Genomic DNA, 24,436 nt, shown 5'->3' with positions numbered 1-24,436 from the left:
GCCACCTAGCGAAAATTATGATTTCGTCGGAAGAAATGGTGGATGCGGATGGTACCGATACGGATAGTGGATACTATGTAAGCTGAGCATAGAGAACTAATACATCACATTTAAATGTACGTATTTACTGTTCATTATTCTTTATTGAGCACGTTAGTGGTCATATAGATCCTTTTTCGTCGAACAGTTGTTCTTGTTAATGTTGTTGTTTTTTGGACGACTTTTTTCCGCACTTACCTCAATTTTCAATTCTAGCATTTATTCTTTATTCTCTTGATTGAAATCAAATCATAATATATATTTATAATTTTAGACTGAATTTTCAAATTTAAAACCGCACGATGAGCGATTAATTAACGATTACTTTCCTCATGCACTTTACACAGCGGAAACACTGTCTGGCAGTTTGGCAGGAAACGACGGCACGCGTGTTGTATCCACACAACGATTCACAACTGAATCAAACTATTAGCATTTAAGTGGGGACGCATTAAATGCACTACTCTTATACCGTATTATCATTAATCGTAATTGAAACATTATTTTTAATTCAACATTATATGATTAATATTAACTTCTAACTTTACCTAATTACTGCGTGATTACAAAATTCATGAAAACAAACGTTTTAAGGCGACGACAACGTTAACTAGTGTAAGTTTACAATAAACACATGGTACAGGAGTTGTGCAAAGCGTATTTACACATATTCTTCACCAATCACTCAATCCTCATACTTCATAAGTTTCATTAGTTATAATACATGTATAAATACATTCTGCCTACTGCTCCACAGTCACCAATGGCGACTAGAACCCGTTTTGTTGGTTACTTCAGATTTGTTTTTGATCGAGCCTAGTCGACCGTTGTAGTAAAAGGATTAATTAATATAGCAGGATGGGGGTAGATGGGACAACTTTTGATTTTGATTTCTTTTTTCATTTGGTAGTAAACAAAGAACATTTAATGAATTATAAAACCGTATCTTCACGACTTCCATAGACCGTTGTTAATTGTTTAAAACACGATCAGACTATTTGGATATTATCTGTTAAATGTGTCCCATCTTCCCCGACTCTACTATCTTATGCTAATCAGTTTAGAACGTGCTCATTCATTAGATCGGTAATCTCTTGTAATGTGTATAATTTTCCTCTCTTATCTATGACAATGGTAAACGGGAACGACCCGCGAAAGAGAGAGAGTGTGTGTCACTGTGTTCAAACATGACAATCGCCTATTATAAATACATTATGTATTGTTATTTATAGCAGGTGATTGTCATGTTTGAAGTGCAATTTCTTTCACAAATCGTTTTTTAATTTGAAAACTACCTGTCATCTGTTTTATCCGCAGCAGACTGAGCAGAGTCCGTATATAAACCACAGAAATAAAAAAGAGTAGAACGCGCAACTTCCCAAAACCGTGATATATTCTTTTTTCTATTCACGTGACCGCCAACTCCGTCCCCATTTCGCTTGGTCTCCATTGTAAAAGATAGGCGCATAGTAGTTTTAAGAGGTTTTTGCTGTTTATTTCAAAAACTACACTAACTATTCCAGTTTATTAGGCCAGTTCACTTATTTGGTAGGTTAACGCTTACAGTTTACCACTTTTTAGAAAATTTAATTATTTAATAATTTTAATTAAAAACCTTCAAGCAAACGGTTTGTTAGAAATATTTGTATATTAGAAAATAGTTGTTTTACCCTATAACTTTAAATCAAGTCAAAAAATGAAGAAAAACTAGATAAAACGACCTCGATTCCATTGACTACAATAGTAAACGGGACGACCCGCAAAAGAGAGAGAGTGTATCGTGCTCTCTCCTTTGCCGACATAGGAGATGCGCGTTCTATTCTTTTTTAGTTCTGTGATATAAACATGAGTTATTTCATGTCGCCTATAGAAATCACATAGCACACAGCAAATGGGGCCAGAGTCGTATAAACACCGAGTAGTCCAACTGCCGTCTATGTGTGTCCAAAATAGAGCAAAAGTGGTGACTTTGACAAAGGGTTTAAACGAACTTGTTAAGTTTTGTTTGTGTTTTCCTATTGTGGGAAGGTGTAAAACAGCTTCTATTTACCTTACCAAACATTTTTTAGAAAAAATGTATAAATTTAGCCGCATTAAATGACTAGAATGTCGCAAATCAACCGCTTCTAATTCTAATTTTTGACTTTTTTTGACACAGAAAACAAATAACACATGTTTTTTACATTTTTCAACCTTTAAATTTGTTTTTAGGCCCAAGTTTTTCTGTAATTTACCGAAAAACATACATTTTCCCTATACCTACTGTGTTATTTTGGACCCAAATTACCGTTCAATTTGTGTTTTACGTAACAATGGGTTGGACTACTCGGTATTTCTATGGCTCTGAATGGGGCTAAATTGATCATAGACATAATATAAATATGTACATATGAAGCTAAATTTATACCATTTTATGTTTTTAATATAAATACGGGATGCAGATTGAAGAAAATCAAATTTTCAAGTAGTTGTTTAAATTTATTAAAGCTTAAAAGTGACTTGAAGTTTTTTAGTTGTATAAATAAACTGCGACTAAGCAGAAAAATATGTTTAAAAATTCCCGTTGCTAGGGTAAACAATCGGCGAAATTAGCCCTATTTGGTTGCCCTGTAAGATTTCTATGGTGATGAAATAACTCATGTTTATATACCACAGAAATAAAAAAGAGTAGAACGCGCAACTTTCCAAAACCGTGATATATTCTTTTTTCTATTCACGTGACCGCCAACTCCGTCCCCATTTCCCTTCGTCTCCATTGTAAAAGATAGGCGCATAATGTTTTTGGAAGGTTTTAGCTGTTTATTTTAAAAACTACACCAACTATTCAAGTTTGTTAGGCTAGTTTAGTTATTTGGTACGTTAACGCTTACAGTTTACCACTTGTTTAGGAAATTTAATTATTTATAAAAAATTAATTAAAAATTTCAAACAAACGGTTTTTTAGAAATATATATATATTAGAAAATAGTTTTTTTACACAATAACTTTAAATTAAGTCAAAAAACGAAGAAAAAGTACACAAAACGTCATCGACTCCATTGACTACAATAGTAAACGGGAACGACCCGCGAAAGAGAGACAGTGTATCGTGCTCTCTCCTTTGCCGACATTGGAGATGCGCCTTCTATTCTTTTTTATTTCTGTGTTATATACGGACTCTGATCCGCAGTATCCGCAGAATCCGCCTTTTACCTAGGACCATTTTTGAGGCATTACTTAGCGCTATGACATATTTAAAGCTGGATCGTGGGAAGACGATATGATTTTATGACGAATATTAATATTCATAATTAATATTTTTTTGAATTTCAATTTTTTTATTCTTAAATCGGTACTGCTAGGGTCTAGTTAGTACATTGTCCAAATTTAGGTTGGTCGCACTAGTAGAAGCTATCAAGGTGCTAGTGAGGAATCCTCCCCCCTTGCCTATAGAAAAAACGAGAGACTAAAAAAGGAAAAAAGAAAATCATTAGACCGTAACGGTATTTCCCCATAAAAATCATATATTAGTAAATATATCATATATTATTAAATATCCCGGGTTATGGTACACCTGGAGCAGCAATCCGGGTTATGGTACACCTGGAGCAGCAAACGATTTTTGTATTTTATCGCGGGTCAACTTTGACGGCCCACCCAATTAAAAGTACTTTGATTATTTAATATATTTTTTGATACGTAATTGAAGTGTCGCTTCTTCTTTCCAACGACACCAAGATTGCTGCTCCAGGTGTACCATAACCCGGGATATTTAATGATATATAATATATTTACCTATATATGATTTTTATAGAGAAATACCGTTACGGTCTAATGATTTTCTTTTTTCCTTTTTTAGTCTCTCGTTTTTTCTATAAGCAAGGGGGGAGAGGATTCCTCACTAGCACCGCTATCAAAAATAGCGCTATAATATCTGTATTCTAGGATTTCCTTGGTCTGAAATTACACCGTTTCGAATTTTTACATTAGTCTTATAAACATATCTTGAGCTTTTCTCTTATAAACACCATATTAAAATTAAATACCTATCCTAGCCCATCAATTCAGTGCTTGCCATTTTATAAAAGATAGTGTTGACATGGGTGACATCATACAGGATAACAAGGAAATAAAACATGATTATAAATGTGAACAAAAAACAAAATCAAGTTCAAGTTGTGCATTTCCAAAGGTAAGTCTTGTACTCTTGTATATAATGAGACTTAACTATATACGTGCTAGTGAAGAATCTTCCCTAAATTTAAATGTAGTTTGCCAATTAAACAGAATAAGGCTGTAATAAATCATCTAAATAGTTGGAAATTTTTTTGTTCACTGTTGTAGTGCTGTATATTTACAATGTTTTTCTCAGCCAAGCAGCCTGTTTATTATTACGAAATAGTGGGGATTCACACGTGGATTCATTGCATCATAATAGCGATTGTTTGACCTGGCAATTGATTACGACACAATAGCAACTCACATGTTCATTATTTGCGTTATAATAGCAATTGTCCCCTTGATTATTTAGTCTGCAGGTGCTTAAAACAGGTTGGATATTTGCCTTTTTACGATGCACCTAAGTAGAAATCGATTTGAAAAAATACTTTGTACATGCTTAAAGCAACGCTTGTATTAAAAAAAACTGGGAACCATTGAAATAAGGAAATAAGAAATATAGCATGAAATGACACGCTTTACTAAGTTATGTGAATTAAAATACATGGAGCTATACAGAGAAGACGGAAAAAATTTTCCGCTAGGAGGCGATGACAAATTCGTTTCTCTATTTTATGGGGAGCAGTTAGTTTCACGGTTTATACACATAAGATATAAACCCCTAACCCCTAACCTCTAACCTCTAACCCCTAACCCCTAACCCCTAACCCCTACCCCTAACCCCTAACCCCTAACCCCTAACCCCCTAACCCCTAACCCCCAACTCCTAACCCCAAACTCGTCAAACAAAAAAACTTGAAAAAAAAAAGATAAAAAAAGTATTACACTGTGCGGGACTCGAACCCGGTAAAAATGAAACAAAGAGAGTTTACGACCGCACGCAAACCGCTACACCACAGACTCGACAACAGTAAACATAACGAAAGAGCGTATATAACCGACCTAATGTGGGAAATATGTTCTTACTAGTGTTTTATGTATTTGGAAAGGTATTTTTATTATTTAATTAATTTGTTTTACACTTATTAACACTTTGTAGTGCTGTTTTGTTCGTTTTTTCGTATTTTTTAATTTAAATAATTACCGCCTCCAGCGGAAAAATTTTTCCGTCTTCTTTGTATAGTCCCATGTATTAAAATTATGCTTATGACAATCCCTAAAAAATATTTGCGATCGTTTAGGTAGAACTTAATTTGGTGCTTGTGTACCACATGGGAGACCTTTGCGTACCACAGTTCGAGAACCACTGGTTTATTAGCATAATTATATCTCCTTCAGTATATTCCCCAGTTGGCCGACTGGTCACAAACACACGAAGACGTGTGCAGGGATGCACAATATTCTAGGATATCTTAGAATACTTTATTTCGAATCTTTTTTGTATTTATAACAAAAAACGGCCAAGCCGAAACGTAAAGCAACCTTTGAAAAGACGCTGCAAAACGTTTTCTCTCGAAAGTCCCACAAACACAAGAATCTTTTTTTTCAAAATTATTGAATTTAAAAAAAATGTTAGTTTAGTTGAAGAGATGGTGTATGATAGCGGTATTAAACAAAATACTGAATGTATGAAAGCGTTACAGTAATGTGCATCACTAGACGTATGTCATAATCGTTGCGCAAGAGAACATAAGAAAAAGGTTGTCAAGTCCTTTAACCTCAGCTGTTTAGTTTATACTGTATTTGTTTGGTTCGCTACTTTACTTGTAGATTAGGAGGTTAACAATTAAGTTTCAAGAATCAGACAATCCGCGCAAAAAAATCGCTCGAAACATCATGTATGAGCGTCACATTTTTACGCTCTGCGCCGGCGTAGGAAATAAAGGAAGACGCATGCGGTAGCATACAATTTAACACATAACAAGCGAAGCAATCGTTGTGAATTTATTCTCGTGAAAAATGGCATAATGAAACTCTGGTTCTCGTGCGGTGCCAACAAAGATGTTTTTTGGCTTCTGTCCAAGCTCGACCGACACGATCATAGGCGCTGAATGCGGGCCTGCAAGGCCTGCGCGCAGGCCCTCACAAATACCAGGGTACTCCCGCAGGCCCTGGAATTTTAATGCGTGCGTCATGTTTATTGCCTTTCTTACGCAAACTTATAGATCATATTCGCGCAGATAATACTAGAATAACTCGATAGGATTATTGATATTTCCATTAAAGTATTAAAATAATAAAATTCCAGCGTTTATAAATGTTCCAGACCGCAGTTCTAACGGAGACGTCAGTCAAGGTACGTTCCGGTTGCCTGGCAACTTATCGTGCGATAAAAGCATTTGTGTCTGTGACGTAAAAACATTCGGTTCTTGGTAGTTTCAGAATTTTTACAAGGTTAAAATAAATTCGACTTAATGTTTGGTTTAATAAATATTTCAACATGTCCAGTAAACGCATTTCAAGTAACCCACCGGATTTTCAATAGACTTACCCCGCCGTCCAAAATTGCCGTCACAATAAAACATCATATACTTATATCGCAGTTTAATCTAGTTTCGACGTCATGTATAAGAGATTGTCATGTAGTCAGAACCAAAAAAGGGGTCGGTCTAAAACCTGCCGTCATATTTAAATGCTGCGTTATCAGGATCGTTTATCAGTATCGGCGTATCGTTAAGCCTACAGTTGTTAATACATTCTTGAAGTAATAAAGTCGATCTTTACCAAAGTTTTCCTCAACCACGCATAATCCTTTGTTACGATATAGTGACGATTCACCCTTTGATTATTTGCGTCATAATAGCATTTAATGGGTCGATTATTGACGTCACAATGCCAATTGAGGCGTTCATTATCAGCATTCCAGGAGATAACAAACTGAATGTTCTACGAATCTACGTTCACGGTGGAGAACCCAAATTCACTTGAAAACATGCGTTAGTTTTCTACTTAAAACAGATTGCAACGAAATACATAGCTAGCGCCATTATATACAATTTCCCTCTGTTGTACCACGACCGTATTAGAACTAAATAACATATACATAATACATTAATACTATAGTGACAAAAGGTCTGTATTAAACACAATTTAAAATTAACTGTCTTATCATTTAAATCTTTTTTGCATGGCGGATGCCGTTGGATTCAATTTTCTACTTACAGTCAGCTGCCAACGTAATAAAAGAGAACGAAATGTCCTTGCGTATATTACAGAACTCACGCCTCTCGTGAAAGTTAAATCAAACGTAATGGTTAACCCACGAAACAGGCAAACACTTAAAAACGATTTACAAACGTTTTTAATAAAGCGATTTACAAACATTTTATACAAAGACCCCACAAACACAAGATTTATAAAAAAATGACATGTAATGTTCAACAGCAGCACAAAACTTTCGTGATGTTATATTTATATTTGATGGTGTTTCAGTATTTCAGGCTCGTTTTCTAATAGCGATCGGCGGGAATTACTTTATTTCTTTTGTTTTAAAACTGCACGGACGATTCTATAGCTTGAAATATAGCTTAAAAGACACAAACTGTTTGCCAACAGTGCATTTTGTTGTTGTTGTTGGTGGCTAAAATATTATTGGTACTATGACGCAAATATTTGGCATACCCTGGCATTTTAAAAGTTCTCCGCCTATGGACACGATACTTTGTAATAATATATTACAATTTGTGTTGGTTCCAATTTACTGAACGTCGCTCCTCGCTCTTATATTTGCACCAATTAAAATTCACATAAACGCAATATACCTGCATTTAAAGTTTAAACTATTCTTGGTTGCTGGCTTAAAATATGTCGGGATTTATCAAAGGTATTATGACGTACTCATCGTTACATTTTTTATCCAAGATGAACGTGCGTAAAACTTTTCAGTTGTTTCTGCCGATTTGATACGTCGTTTTAATAAATGTAATATCATTTTAAATTCACCGCATAAAGGTTCCTTGTGACATGATTTGTGTCAAAATTAGTATAGTGGGTGTTAGGAAAAAGCATTTTTTTAAATATTTGCACAAACCGTTCCATCATTTTAGCTATTCGCGGTGTTCTCGCCGGATAAACAATACGATTAAAATAGAGCGCTCGTTTATGTCGTCAATAAATACTGAACTAAGAAACCAAAGAGTATATTGTCGGAAAAAAGAAAACATAAGAGATCCGAACATAAGAGAGTTTATTTTAATATAAATAGAATTTATACAGACGTTTTCGACGATCCGGACGGTGACATTATCACTGAAAAAGGGGTATTTTTACAATCCTGCAATGACAGTTAGGTTGAAATATAAGCCAAATAAATGACCTTTTTACCCACAAAAGCTGTTTGCGATAAAAAAATGATTTTTTAGTTGGCTTAGGAGGATTGTCCTTTTTTACCCCAAGTACCACATTGTTTTTTATTACCATACTTTACTAAATATATATATATATATATATATATAAATAATTTTTACTTTTTTTTTGTTTTTTTTCACAAAACTCTTTACGACTCCACATGTAAAAAATGCACTGGCTAAATCATAGTGTTACACTCTCCCCCCTCCTCTTCTTTCTACGAGTAAACCTGTGTTATTTCGTAACAATTATCCTAACATTCCTAAGGTTCGGCAATCAAAGTGTAAAAGGGATTGTTTTAGGCGAGAGAAATTTTTTTTTTAAATCTTAACTTTTGCGGGTAGTAAAATCCGGCTAATGCCAAGGGCAAAGATATGTACTCTTTACGTTTATGGTTGCGCTAGGGTTAAATAGGTTTCATTTCACCTACAAAATAAAACGGAGTTTGCTAGCCACTGCTTTTAAGATATATAGCATACGTTGAGGTTTGAACATAGCTATTCTAATGGATGTTATAAAATATGCCACGTTTGAAGAAATTGTTCTTTTCATTGGGACAAGTAAAAGTAAACTAATGCATTAACTCGTCCTTTGGACAAGCACCTAAAACAAGGTAATGTAGAGCCTTAAGTATGTTAATAAATGCATACCGAATTAGGGTTTCCTTTAGAGATGTGCCGAGCCGAGCCCGAACTTAAAATCTCGTGCCCGATCGTCTCCTTCTTTAACGTTCGAAGCTCTGCTAAAAACTGGGCAGAGTGTTGAGCTTCATGCTATTGCTATAATGTTGCAACTTGCAAGCGAGAGTAAAAAATATTGAAAAAATGAAGCTAACAAGATAATAAGACTTGTCAGTGTAGCTTTCTTTTTAATTATTTTTTGTTCGTTGTGAATTTGCTCTCTCGCAAGTAACGAATCGCAATGTTAGCGAATTTGCCTATATTGATTTATAGCCGGTGTCGAATTACACAAGCGCCGAATGTTTTTGTATCTGATTTTAAATTAAAAGCCGAAAACTCCTGAATTTTCGACTTGGTACATCCGAAGTGTGAATCCCACTATTTCATAACAAACATTCAGCTTGCATGAGTAAAGCTTATTGTGACTTCATTGCACCAAGCAAAGGTTAATGTTGTCATTGCGAGCAAGTAAAGTGGTAAATAAAAATTTACGAGTTGATTTGCACACATTAAAATGATATTCGTCGATTTGAAAAATTCAACTATTAGTTAAACATTTTCTTCATGCCAATGACTGTAAAAATAGCTAAATTACTACTGTATTCTTAGGGAAAGAAAAGTTTTAATATGACAAAACTAAGCAAAGGTGAACTGCTTCGTTTACTCAGCATCCTAGAAGGTGAATTGGAAGCAAGAGACATTTACATCACAACGTTACAGGTATGTATGTATACATTCACCTTTTATACTTGTTGCAATTCTGCTATTTTTATATTCTGTCATAAAGTTGACTATTGGTTTTTGTCATGGGCACATAGATCCTTTTTTGTCGTATAAAACCCAGTTGTTTTTAGTGGTGACTGTTATAATCTCAATTTTTGATTTTCGCATTTAGTCTTATCTGTATACTTGATAGTAGTCTTATCTGTATACTTGATAGTTCATGCATTTGCAGTAAAATAAAACGGCTTTTTCGACAATGCGTGGAATTGCGCATAAGAAAAAAGGTACTGATTCTGACCGTTTCTACTTTCTAATTTGCTGAAGAAAAATCAAATTTTATTTGGAGTTGGTATAATAAATGCCTTTTTCTTATAAATATATAGCTTATACCAGAAATTAGTTTATATATATTAATATATATAATTATATACAGAGCTGCGATTAAGCCGTTCTTTTTCTAGCTCGGCCAGCGACGTTGCCGTCGCGAACCGAGATTCAGGGCGAGCTATGGTCCCCATTGTCGCCAAAATCTACTGCAGATGTTCAATCTTACGCGACTAAATGTCTGTCGCGACGGTTAGCGAGAATAAATTCACACGGCGAAAATAAATTCACAACGATTGCTTCGCTTGTTAGGTGTGGAATGTATGCTACCGCATGTATCTTTCTTTGTTTTCTATGCCGACGCAGAGTGTAAAAATGGGACGTTCATAAGCATAGGCGCCGAGTTTTGAAATGTAGTGCAGAGGCGGAGCCTATTATGACGTAACACAATCATGACGTCATAACACTTCGGCGTTTCATTGACGTTATTTTACGCTTGCTCAACGCTGGACGTCAGTGTTACGCGTTGATCCTTTCCCCGTGCGTATTTGCAAGATTGACCGATATATAAATCGTTGTCCATGTGCGTCGTAGTTTAACGTCCACGTGCGTCGTAGTTTAACGTCCACGTGCGTCATAGTTTAGCCTTTTCGCGCGTCGTCGTACAAAGGCAAAGCAACACATTTAATGTTAGCTACTTAGAAAATGAAGAACAACCAACGGGCTAAACAGACGATATTATTCTACTCTAAAGTTTCTAAACAATGTAGGCGGTAATAAACAACTTAAATATGTTCCATAGGTAGGGATGCACATTGCAGAATAATTAGGCATTCTAGGATATCCTAAAAAATTACAGTTTACATTCGGTATTAGTGTCAATAGTGTGCATCGCATTGTAGCGTTAATAGTGGCTTTCACGCGCTAACTACGATTTAATACGCAAAACGAGGTTGTTGTCATGAAAAGGGGGTTGTTGTCATGACAGCAAAACAGCCCCCCCCTGATTTCTATCAGTACACAAATTTTGATTTTCCTTTGTATGCCCCTTTAACCTTAAACTAAACAGAAACGTTTTATCAAATCGCTTCTGGATGATGACATCATTTGCTTGGCGTAACTAAACTTTTATGACTTTGATACATGTTACATCCCTATTACATGATAGTTAAGTTTATGCACGTTTTTGTAAATGTAGTATTAGATTCACCATTATGCTAGTCGACCTTATTCAGTTCAGTTCTAATAAAACAATAAAATAGTTAGGTTTCTCCAGACTTTATATCTTTATGTTAAGGTTTTATGATGCCATAACAGTGTATCACGTACCTTGACCAAGACTCTTAACCTTGTTTTCCCTTATGTCTTAAAGCAGCGGCAAATTTACACCAGGCCTATGTTGTTTGTTTTTTTACCTAGTCCCCCATGTCCTCAGCGCACTTAAAGCATGTTGGGTGTCAAGATTATGGGTCAACTTTGGCCTAAATCTTAAGTCCCATGGCATGCCACATTACACAACCTCACCAATATACAATGATACAATCATTATATATTTTGATGTATTTTTCAGGCACAGTTAAATGTTGGACATGCAAATGCTCGTTACTTTCAACACAAAATACGTGATCCCTTCCTTGCCCTGATAAGGGATAATGAAGCTATGAATGGTAATGTTACAACTGATACCAATTTCACTCGGATCCCTATGCTAAATACCAAGGTTAATTCTACTGAAAATTGCAGATAGGATTTTAAAGCTTTTTTAATTTTTATATTCTAAATATACAGACAATGCAGCCTTTGCCATTGCTGGAAAAATTAATTCAGCAGTTTAAGAATCAACAAAACAAACTTCAACAGCATGTTGCATTGGGTGAGATGTATTACCAACTGGTAAGATTTTCATTAATTTTTTGTATATTACAGACTGTAGAACCCACTCACTGTACCATATACATATTGTAGCTGTTTAAATACTTATCTTGTAACTCAAGGCTACCAGCTACTGCTTTGGTCTGTCGGCATATGTTTCCTTAGGCACTTAATGCTTATTGCCCTAACCCAACGTCTTAATTGCTAACCATACAAAATGTAAAAAAGTCATTATACATACACAAGGTTTTGCAGCCTTGAAGCTTCTGTATGGGGTGGATATTACTGTTTTTATTACCGGGGTTGAATTAGTCGTGAGAATGTTCATTGCATTTTTTTACCTATATCAAATTTGTTGTTATTTTAGCAACTGTTAACTGCAGTACTGACATTCAGTTAACAGTTTGTTAAACATTAAAATTCACACTTAAAGTTCACACTAAATGTTGCTTAGAATTTTCCATGTAATGTAACCACTTGGGATGTTCCGAAGTTGTAATACATTAAGCCAGGCGTCAAGTTTTAACATAAAGCTTTGCACGAACGCTGAGCCGAGCACAAATGAGGCTATTAAGGAGAAAGGCGTACGAGAATATGTTCTGTCTATTTGAAAAGCATTGCCAATGAAGAAAAAAACACAAAAGTTTTAATTTTTTTACTTTTTTTTTACTGATCACCCATACTTCACTGACGATGGGATTCATTGCTTTCTAGAGACCAAATTCACAACAAAGGAAAAATGTTTCCAAAAAAGTCATGCTGACTAGTTTTATTCTACTTTAGTTGTTTCATCTTTTCCTTTTAAAAATATTTTCCGTTCTCGGGTGCAACATTATAGCAATAGCGTACAGGCTCGGCGTTCGGCTCGACACATCCCCAGTTTTCCTACATGAATATTCATTTAACATTAGAATATGGTTAGCAACAATGTTCCTAAAATGTGTAAAATGAATCGTAATTTTAAATGTTCTGACTGTGTGTGTGTCTTAAGTACCACTGATTTTAAACAATGATTGTTACATGAATTAGTATGATATTAATGACACAAGATTCGCAATATATAAGATTCTTGTCTAACAGGGTGAAACACCATAATATAGTAATTCGTAGAAATGTTTTATAATTATTTGTTTGTTATAGTATTTTTCTGTCGCAATGTCAATTGCTATTTGCTGATTTGAACGTTGATTATAAAAATAAGTTGTCACCACATAAGGATAAATGGCAAATATTTATTCATTCATTCATTCATTCATTTAGGTAAATGAAGAATTATTACGAACAAAAAGATTGCATGTACAAGCTAACGATACAGAAAACTTGCGAAAAGAACAAATAAAGCTAAGAACACTTGCTTTTTTGGAACAAAAAAAAGTGAAACACGTGGCAAATGAATATAAGAAGTTGCTTCAGATAATATCAAGTGAACGAAAAAAATATAGAATGGTTTGTTTTGTCTTTGTTGTTAGTCTTGTAGTACTCCGTTTTAGTTGTAATACACAGTATGTATTAAGGTTTTGTTCTTTTAGATTCTATCATTGTTGTTGGAAGAGAAAGCTTGTGGTAATGAAGCAGAAACTGATTCAACCTTAAATAATCTACAAGCAAAATTAAATGAGGTATATTATTTATTGTGTTGTTCAGATGTTTTGCAATGCTTAATTTAACTGAATGTCATGTGTTTTTCAGATGGCTGATGCGAATAAAGGCTTAGAACACTTGGTTATGATCTACAAAGCAAATGAGAAAGATTTAAAATCTGAAATTGCAACGCTAAAATCACAGGTTGATGAATTAAAGCAAAGCATTCCAAGTCATGACTCAATTGATGGAAACAGAATGGGCGTTGTGACAATTGTTCCAACTGGTAGTGAAGCTCATTTAAGGTTGAAACAAGTTCATGGTAACAAACCTGTCATCTACAAGTCTGACAAGATCAAGAAATGCTTTGATGTGAATGGGGTTGATGGATCTCTCTGTGTGGATCACACAAACAGTGATGTGGAGAATAAGAAATCTTCACTTAAATTTATTCATAAAGCAGATGATGTGACCACAACATCACAACCAAGTGTTATTATGAAACCAAAATTGCGATCTTCAAATCTAAGTTTACCATTATCATCAACTTCAATGATATCTTCCCCCACCTCAGGGGGCGCAGCTAACTTTGCATTGGATTCACCCAATGAACCAAAGTCTTTCTGCTTTCCTAAAAAGCCATCAACGGTTTCAACTTACAAGGCAACCTCTTTTCAAGTTGCAAGACAAAGATTTCAACGACCTTTCACTGCAGATAATTTAAAACAAAAGTAACTTAACTAGTTTCAACATTTTTTTAAAAAACGAAACAATAGAAATATACAATAGGCTAATCGTATAAATTTTCTCATTGTGTGAAAAGATTCAGTCGATCTTTTAATGCTGTGATTTTTTCAGAGATAAGACATCAGCAATGCAGCAATCGTTTCCTCCTGTTTATAAGAATAACAGAAACGAAAACACAATCACTGTAGCAGTGTCAGAAAAGTCAACTGATGGTCAAAGTAAATATAAACCCCAACCTCCAAAACCATCTAAAGTAAGTAGTTGTTCATGTGAGTGTTATTCAATGCCAATGTTTTATGTAATTGAAATATGCTGCAGTAATTCTGGTTGCATAGCACAGCAGTTGAGGTATACCAAGAAAATATTTGTATATGGATAGAGGATGCTCAAATGTTATCAAAAAATATCAACCAAGTTTCAAAACACAAAACAGCACTTGAAAAAATTGTATAAATTTAAACCAAACAAAAATTTTGCTGTGCGTCAATGCATGGGATTTTCCATATCAACAATGCCACTCAACTTTGACTGTTTGTAGTTTCTAGACTGGTGAAATGTTTTCAGATTGTTAGAATATACGTTTCTGTGTCATGCATATATAACTATATATAAAATATGTGTATATAGTCTAGTGGGTTATTAAAACTAAATGAAATTCATGTAACTTAACATTCTGAACTTGTAACATGAAGTACATCACCAGACAACACATGCCAAACTGTAAAATATCAGTTTTTGACATCTTGTTTACCCTAAAAACAAATTAAATTATTAATTAAAACAATATACATTAATATCTTTAAGTTTAATTCAATGACAAGTTAAGATTGGTGGGGATAAAAAAACAAAAAACAGAAAAATTATAACAGTTTTTTTACCCCTTCACATAATGCTCCTCATTATGGTTCTTTATGTTTCATAAGTATCAAGTTAAGTGTGACAACCTTGTAATAATGTGTAAACAATTTTTTGTAATGCCTCACAATTTTGTACTGTTTCTAGTTCTGGCATCCTCGGGCAAGCAACTTGACGTAATTACTAATTACTTCAACCTTGTCACTAATAGCTTGTTTAAAATACAGTATGTAAACAATCTAGGGATGGGCCGAATCGAATCCGAATCCGAATATTCGGCGTTATTCGACGCATTTTTAGGTATTCGATCGAATCCGAATATGCTTGGTCGAATCCGAATACTTTCTATTTCGCCCAAATTGCCACGCACACGCTATTGATTGCGTTAAAACAGAAAATACCTGGACGCCTAGATACAGTGTGTTTTACAACCTACTATTATGCGGTTATTGCCATTTATATTATAACCTAACCCAGTTCGTTCGTTAGGAATTAACTCTAGGAAAGTAAGGAATCGCAGCGCTTGCGAATAACCGGAGTGGACAGTGTTTCCGCGCATAATTTCGTAATTAAAAGCGAAAAAATGTAAAACTATCTAACTTTAACATTACAAAATGTCCCGTAATAATTATAAATACATTTTGTTAAAAAAATGTTTACATGAATTCAACATTCTGCAACACTGCAATTCACGAAACTCGTGTCTTGTGCGGCCTCTTTGATCGTGAACCACGTGTTCGTTTGATCGGAAACCACGTGTTTGTGCAATTTTGATTAGCGGCGCCTTCCGACTAACACCTAACGTGTCCCCATGCGTCTTTTCTCCTTAATGACGTCATTAGCGCTCGTGCTCCATTTCCGATTTTAGAAATTATAAAAACAAAACTATCACGGTTTGCACATTTTACATGCCTGGCTACAGTTATAGTATCAAAGAACGAAATGTGAATTAAATTCGACCGTATTCTTGACTAGACATCTACTCGTTAATACAACGTTTTAATCTGCCAACTTCGTAATTTTGGATTATATATGAAAGTGTAAAAAATCTAGATTAAATTTTGATGTCATGTGACTAATAGCGGTGCGTCGCCCTTTATCGGCACTCGGCCGGCGTTGATTGACAGGTTTTTAATTAATTTCTCGGCGCGCAGATAACGCTACGATAGAACGTTACCAATAGAAACAAAATGGATATGCAGCGGTTAAATAATTTCATTTGTTTCACCACATTGAACTAGGTTAAATGACGTCATCGAATATTCGGATTCGATCGAATATTGGACCGTAGATATTCGGATTCGCCGAATCCGAATAGTTTAGATCTCAGCCCATCCCTAAAACAATCACTTATGTATCCACCACATATGGCTTGTGAAAAGACGTTGTGATAAATGATATTTATCATATATATTCAGCTGAAGTAATTAATGAGATTATTTTGTAGTATTCGACAAACAACAAAAAATCTGATGAAACAACTAGAGCACACCCCCCACCACTGCCTCCAAAAAAACCAAATTTACATTCAAAACAAAGCAGGTCAGAGTCAATCTGCTTTATATTGATTTGACATTTCTCTATGTTGTTCACTTTGTTTTACATTATATTTAACAAGCAGAGTAATATATTAACAAAATAAATTACTCTCGTTATTTGACTCATGTTATTGGCTACTAATGAGACAAAATATTGTTGCATTAAATGCTTATTGTTTTTGTGTATAACGATTAAATCTCAACGATCTTTATAATACTTTGTACTTTGGTTTGCTTTTATGGACCTTGTATTTGAAGCATAAGACTTATGTTATTTGTTAATCTCTCATTACTTCTAAAACCATTTTGTTGTCCCCTATAAAAAGCTGTATATATGTTGTCCCCTTTAAGTTGTATGTTTGTGTCCCCTTTAAACTCCTTAACTTTGTCCCCATTGTTTTTTGTATATATGTTTTTCATGTTTTATTTTATGAGTATATAACCTAAGCTTTGTGGGGTTTTTGGATTCATTACAATTATGTGCTACTGGTGTCAACATCCTTTTGAACTGAGTGACCTTGAGACTTTCATGGTAGCAGAGGATGGTTGCAACTTTTAGGTACTCTATTTATTAAGTTAATAATGGCACTTTCAAGAAGATCTCCACCAAAATTTGTTGAAAATGATTGTTATGTAGAATGGAGAAGGAAGATATCAATGTGGCAGTTAGTCTCTGATGTTAAAAAATCTGAGCAAGCAATCATTGTAAATCTTTATGCCTTAGAGGGGCACGTCAAGGCTCAGAGAGCCATCTCAAGTTTATCAACTGAAGAGCTGCATTGTGATGGTGGATTGGATATTCTTCTAAACAAATTGGATGAGGCATTTAAAACAGAAAAAGTTGATGAAACATACAGTGCCTATATGAGGTTCAATACATTCTCAAGGTCATCTCTGTCTATCAATAACTACATACTTGAATTTGAACATTTGTATAGTAAAATATGTAGCCATGGGATGGAATTATCTGACGCAGTCTTAGCTTTCAAGTTAATGGATGGAGCCAATCTTAGTCATGGTGAACGCCAATTAGCACTCACGTTGGGTGCGGATTTAAAGCTCAAAACTATGAAGTCCTCTCTCAAAAGGGTTTTTGGGAATACTGAAGCTGTTTCATCAAATGTAAAGGAAGAAGTGTTTGAAAATCAATATATGAATAGGAAAAAGACTCCAGTGAATTGGAATAAAAAAGACACACAACGAAAACAGAATCCACGGAACAAGTTTGGAGAAATAACCAGATGCGTTATTTGTGAATCAAAAATGCACTGGGCAACTTCTTGTCCACATCGATCACGACAGGCAAATCTTGTGGAAAATGAAGAAGTTAATCTCATCCTGCTTCTTGAGGAAAGAGGAGAAGACAAAGTTTCGGAGACTCATGGTATATTAGACACGGCGTGCACAAAAACAGTATGTGGAAAGGTTTGGCTTAATAAATTTATCAATTCTATAAGCTTAAGTGAAAGGAAAAAGTTAAAGTTTTTTCCAAGCCACACCCTTTTTAAATTTGGGGATGGAAGAAAAGTAATTTCATCGAAGAGTGTTCTACTTCCAGCCTGCATTGCTGGTAAGCGCTGCCATATTAGTGCAGAGGTTGTTCCTGGGAATTTGCCACTTTTATTAAGTAAAACGTCACTCAAAAAAGCAGGTGCTCAACTAAATTTATCAAATGACACTGTGAGGTTATTCGGAAATGAAATCAAACTCAGTTTATCGAAAAACGGGCATTATTGTATTGATATATTACCAATAAAATCGGCTGACATTTACGACTGCGAGTCTGTTTTGGCTACAACTGATGAGCGTAACTCAATTATCAAATTACATAAACAATTTGGCCACGCGTCTGCTGAAAATTTGGAAAGACTACTGAAAAGTTCAGACAAACTGACACCAGAAAAATCAAAATTAATTCTGGATGTTGTACAATCATGCGATACATGCCAAAAACACAAAAAAACACCAGCAAGGCCTGTTGTTGGATTGTCTTGGGGGTCAGATTTTAATGAAACTGTCGCCATGGATTTACATGAACTAGAGCCCAATGTTTGGTACTTTCACATGATTGATACATTTACTCGTTTTAGCAACGCATCAGTAATTAGGTCGAAGAGTGCAAATGTTATTGTTAAAACCTTTATGGCTAATTGGATTAGTTTGTTTGGAGCTCCGCAGAAGGTTTTTAGCGATAATGGACGGGAGTTCAACAATGCTGTATTTCATGACATGTGTCACAACTTTAATATCACTGTGGTGACAACAGCATCCTATTCACCATGGAGTAATGGCCTTTGTGAGAGGCATAATCTCACTTTATCCAATATGGTAACAAAAATAAAATATGAAGAAAAATGCAGTTGGGAAACTGCAGTAGCGTGGAGTGTAAGTGCAAAGAATGCACTCGTAAACCGGTTTGGTTTTAGTTCTCACCAGCTTGTTTTTGGCAGAAATATTAATCTACCCACCACCCTTACTGACAAACAACCTGCACTTAATGGACAGGCTGAAAGTTTAGATGTTGGTGCACATCTATCTGCTCTACATGCAGCCAGGAGGGCATTCATTTCTGCGGAATCATCCGAGAAGATTCGAAGAGCTTTGAGGAGACAAACTCGTCAGACCGGTGACAAGTATAACATAGGTGAACTAGTATATTATAAACGTGATGATTCTCCATTGTGGAGAGGCCCAGTAAAGGTTTTGGGTCAAGATGGGGCAGTCATTTTTCTAAGACATGGTGGTCAATATGTAAAGGCACATAGCTGTAGAGTGTCAAGAATAAATGAACACAATAAAGTATATAATCCAATTTCCAAAGATACCACAGAAAAGCCTCCGATTGATCCGTCAATCCAAGAATCCAGCGATGAAAGTGATCATGAAGATCAACCAGAAGTTGTTCAACCGGCGCCACAATTAACAAGAACAATAGTACAACAACCACGACTGCGAGCTAATGATAAGGTTAAATTTGTCAATGTAGATGGGGTACAACAGAAAGTTACAATTTTAAGTAGAGCCGGTAAAGCCACAGGAAAGTATAAAAATTCTTACAACGTTGAATATGATTTGCGTAATGAGGTTCGTGGCAAACGTACATGGATTGATTTTTCGAAAGTAACCGGATTGGAACTTGTTAATGATGAAACTAATGAACAAATTAATAATGAAACTACACCACAAACTGAAGAATCATTTGTAATAACCAGTGATATTTTTAGTGAAGCAAAAGAGAAAGAACTGTTAAGTTGGAGAGAAAATCAAGTGTTTCAAGAAGTAAAGAACCAAAACCAAAAGTGTGTATCTGTGCGTTGGGTTTGTACCATGAAGAAAAAAGGTGATGATATGGTACCCAAAGCAAGATTGGTTGCAAGAGGCTTCGAAGAGCAAAAACAAAATCTACAAAGAGAATCACCTACTTGTTCTAAAGAAGCTGTGAGAATAATGTTGAGCGTAGCAAAACAGATGAAATGGCGCATGAACAGCATTGATGTAAAGACAGCTTTCTTACAAGGTGAATTAGTTGATCGGGATATTTATTTGAAACCGCCCAATGAGGCCAATTGTCCACCAGATGTTGTTTGGAAGCTTCGCAAATGTGTATATGGGCTGGTCGATGCATCCCGTTTGTGGTATGAGAGAGTGCGACGTTTTATGATAGACGCTGGTGCGAAACCAAGTTCAGGAGATCAAGCAATGTTCATCTATCATATCAATAATGTTCTACAAGGTATGATGTGTGTTTATGTGGATGATATACTGTGGATAGGTAATGATCAATTTAAAACACTCGTGATTGAAAAACTATATAAAACATTTACCATTGGATCGGAAAGCAGCGAAAAATTTAAATATATCGGCTTAGAAATGAAAGAGACGATAGGACATATAACAGTAGATCAATCCTCTTACATAAAGTTGTTGGAACCTATTAATATTAGCGGTTGTCGTCGTGGCAACATGAATAGTGACGTCACAGCTGTTGAAAAGGAGTTGCTTCAAAGGAAAATTGGCCAACTTTTATGGGTAAGCTCACACACTAGACCGGATATATCGTTTGATGTCTGTGTTTTGGCTACAAATTTTAACAAAGCAACTGTAAAAGATATTGTACACTGCAACAAAGTTATTAGAAAGTTACATAACGAAGATCTGAAAATTAAGTTTATGTCTTTAGGTGACGTAGAGAAATTAAAACTTGTTGTGTATTCTGATGCAGCATTTGCCAATTTACATGACGGTGGTAGCCAAGGTGCTTTCCTAATATTTCTTGTTGGAGAAAACAAAAAATGTAACATTTTGTCTTGGCAGTCGAAGAGAATTAAAAGAGTGATTCGAAGTACATTGGCAGCAGAAGCATCTGCAGCATGTGATGCAGTTGAGGCTGCATATTATTTGTCATATATGATTACAGAGTTGTTCTATGGAAAAGGACATGGAACAAAATTACCAATTCATGCCATTACAGACAACAGATCATTGTACGATGCAGTTCATTCCAGGAAGGGGGTTGCTGACAAACGACTGCGAATTGACATTGCAGTCCTTAAAGAAATGATGGAAACAAATAAACTTTTATCAATGGAATGGGTTGAATCGAAAAAACAACTGGCTGATGCATTGACCAAACAAGGCGTTTCGTCTATACCGTTGTTTAACGTTTTACGCTATGCATGTTTAACTTAAAAAAAAAAAAAAAAAAAAGAAAAAGAAAAAATATAATGAATTTGTTAATCTCTCATTACTTCTAAAACCATTTTGTTGTCCCCTATAAAAAGCTGTATATATGTTGTCCCCTTTAAGTTGTATGTTTGTGTCCCCTTTAAACTCCTTAACTTTGTCCCCATTGTTTTTTGTATATATGTTTTTCATGTTTTATTTTATGAGTATATAACCTAAGCTTTGTGGGGTTTTTGGATTCATTACAATTATGTGCTACTGGTGTCAACATCCTTTTGAACTGAGTGACCTTGAGACTTTCATTATTATCTGAGAAATATGTTATACAGCAATGGCTGGACACCTGTACCATACAATTATATGTTAGTTCATAGCTTACGTTACGATTCATTAACTAGATTTCTTGTCTTAGCCTTAACCTAGCTTAACTCTTAAGTTTCACCCGTTATTTAATCTTTATCCTCTAACACCATTATTTGTTGATCTGTTGAATTGTTGACATACTGTGTTGACATATGTCAGTTAATTTTGCATGGTTACGACTTTGTTTAAAAAACAAATTTTTATGGAGATATGTTTTTGATTTACATGATGCGTGACAGCTTAATTTTATGCATTAAATTATCAAATAATGTTTTTTTTTGTATATTAACAGCAATTTAACATGTGAAGTGAAAAAGAATGAGCAGATCAAAAAGAAAGATGACAGACCAAGTAAGACTATATTATTATCTATTCTTGTTAATAATCTGACATTTTTTCTTGTTAAAAAGTGGTATATTTGTTTAAATGACTTACCGTTAGTAAATCAAATAAAGCATAACTTTTCATATTAGGTTGAATTTTTGTTATTAAAAGAAATATACACTGTATACACTGACACTGCAATGTATACTCATGTTTTTAGGACTAATATAGTCTTGACGTATTTGTACACAAAATTTGTAAAACTGGTTTTGCTGAAAGTGTTTTATAATTTATTGTTAAAAGTAAAACTTTCGTCAGGACACTTAAGCCCTTTAACAGCACCAATGTGCCCTGTTAGGTTTAGAAAAATTGTATATAATGTTTTGTTACAGATAATCAATCCAATACAAGTCGTTCTACAAAAGCAACAACAGAAGTAAGTTTTACTTATAGATATTTTGTATATTTTCAATTTCAAATATTCTTGTTTATAGAATCAAACACCAAAAAAAATTGGAATAAAGCGTCCAACATCATTGAAAACAAACAATTTAAATGGAAATTCAAACCGCTCTGGTAAATTACTTTGTTTATTATTCAACTATATAATGTAGTGGAATTATTATTTTTATACAATCAAATAAGTTCCACATCAACTGTAGGAATTTCACTACTTGCCTAATTATCCGTCTGGTGGTCAGCCTTAATTTGAATATTCGTTTGTTTGCTAAAGCAGCTTTGTTTGCTTAAATGCAATAAAAGAAGGAATGATTTTTTTTTTGTACATTATAAATAAAGTTCATGGGTTATATTAATTAGTGTAATTAACATCTTGTCTGGTTGATATGCAAATTGTGGCTGATTAAAGCTTTATCACTAAGGCATTGTAATCAATGGGCAATATAAATTATGCAATAAAGAAATGTCATGATTTTCAGTTTCAAGTTTAAGTGCCCAACAAAGATTATTTCACCAACTTGAAGATGGTGGTTTACGGTCTCCTGTTACCAATAATGCACCTAAATCTCCACTTAATACCTTTATGGGTTCACAATGAAACAAGTAATTTGTTCTGTATGACTATTTGTTCTTTTATTCAATTATGTTTGCTACATTTAAGTGTAACAGAAAAACTTTCTTCTTGATAACATTGTCACTTGACACTTTGGCAGTGGTTCAAATCACGTCTTCTTCTGTTGCTTTTTGATTCCGTTAAAGTGTTTGAATATAAGTTTGGGCACTGCCCAATTTGTTTCATCCAAAAATGCATCCCATAACCAATTTACAGAATATAGGACATGAAAATCATGGATGTTCAACTCTGATAGTGTTTACTGTAAAATTTGATCTTCAGTTTTACCCCCCAAATTTTAAAAATAATTTTAAATGTTGTTTATTATTTGTAATGGTATATTACTAAAACACTTCAAAGTTAAAATCAAGTTTTAATTCTGTATGATATGCAACCTATTGCTAGCACTTCATTTACAGCTCTTATTAAACACTGTGTTATAACCAACTTCATATAATTTTTAATTGACAAACGCTGGTAGTGCTAAGTCAGTCTATCTTCATTGTACAATAGATTTGCACTAAAGCAACAGGATTTGCACTTAATTAACTTTTTATCAACTTACTTGTGTTTCATTTTGCTTATCACAAACAGAAAACTTATGTATTTCAAAGTCATGAAGATTAGCAGCAAAAAAATATATATGCTACTTTTTAATGATTTTTCTATCAAAACATGTACATATGCTACTACATTGCAGTCTGGTGCGTAAATGTGTTCAACTATTGTATCAACAATCTTATTTATAGCTGCCATTGTTTGATGCTGACACCACTTAGTTTAGCTGCTCCATGTTGTTATTAAGTCATATTATGTATTAGTGCAGTATTGTTATCGCTTACAAAACCATCCTAAACAGCTTCTAGCTTGAACTGCTTTCTTATGCTTCAATTGTTTTTAACTTTAATGGATTACTAGATGTTTATGTGATAATGATGAACCAATGTATTAATTAAATGTGCTTATAAACTCATTGTTTTTTAGCTTGGCTTTATTGTCTTAGATTTCTCGTGTAAAATAAAAATAAAAACAGAATTTATGATTGTTTACCAGTTAGTGACACTAATTTTGTTGAGTCCTAAACCATTTATATCCTATTCACAAAGATCTGTAGTTCATATAAATTTAAACAGGGCAAAATATTTACCCTATCACATCAAAATTGATGAAGTAAACTTTCTTGTTTATGA

General features: G+C 34.4%; 1 protein-coding gene and 1 long non-coding RNA gene across 9 annotated transcripts; one reads left to right on the top strand and one right to left on the bottom strand.

Annotated features, from left to right (window-relative positions):
• The first annotated feature begins 3,902 nt into the window (after positions 1-3,902).
• On the top strand, positions 3,903-24,281 carry LOC149732057 (cortactin-binding protein 2-like). Of its 8 annotated transcripts, XM_089882160.1 has the most exons (13): positions 3,904-4,210; positions 9,774-9,884; positions 11,782-11,931; positions 12,000-12,104; positions 13,344-13,529; positions 13,613-13,702; positions 13,773-14,395; positions 14,523-14,664; positions 16,714-16,808; positions 22,143-22,201; positions 22,567-22,610; positions 22,669-22,750; positions 23,113-24,281. In XM_089882160.1, the coding sequence occupies exons 1-13, from the start codon at positions 4,118-4,120 to the stop codon at positions 23,229-23,231; spliced, it is 1,899 nt and encodes a 632-aa protein (XP_089738286.1). In that variant the 5' UTR covers positions 3,904-4,117; the 3' UTR covers positions 23,232-24,281. The 8 variants fall into 8 exon arrangements, with proteins under 8 accessions (XP_089738288.1, XP_089738286.1, XP_089738284.1 ...); XM_089882162.1 differs by lacking the exons at positions 22,143-22,201; positions 22,567-22,610; positions 22,669-22,750; positions 23,113-24,281 and adding an exon at positions 17,442-17,622 and having other exon boundaries at positions 3,903-4,210; XM_089882158.1 differs by lacking the exons at positions 3,904-4,210; positions 9,774-9,884; positions 11,782-11,931; ... (5 more) ...; positions 22,669-22,750; positions 23,113-24,281 and adding exons at positions 17,442-20,537; positions 21,276-21,755 and having other exon boundaries at positions 13,811-14,395.
• Positions 4,766-5,333, bottom strand: LOC149732058 (uncharacterized). Its single transcript, XR_016385487.1, has 2 exons — positions 4,948-5,333; positions 4,766-4,870 (listed from the first exon to the last, which is right to left on the bottom strand). It is a non-coding gene; the product is annotated as an uncharacterized LOC149732058 (long non-coding RNA).
• Positions 24,282-24,436: the final 155 nt, after the last annotated feature.

Source organism: Ciona robusta, chromosome 8, assembly GCF_009617815.1.
Source record: "Ciona robusta chromosome 8, ASM961781v2".
NCBI lineage: Eukaryota > Metazoa > Chordata > Ascidiacea > Phlebobranchia > Cionidae > Ciona > Ciona robusta.
The sequence above is the reverse complement of the archived record's forward strand: the minus strand, read 5'-3'. Positions and strand labels throughout refer to the sequence as shown.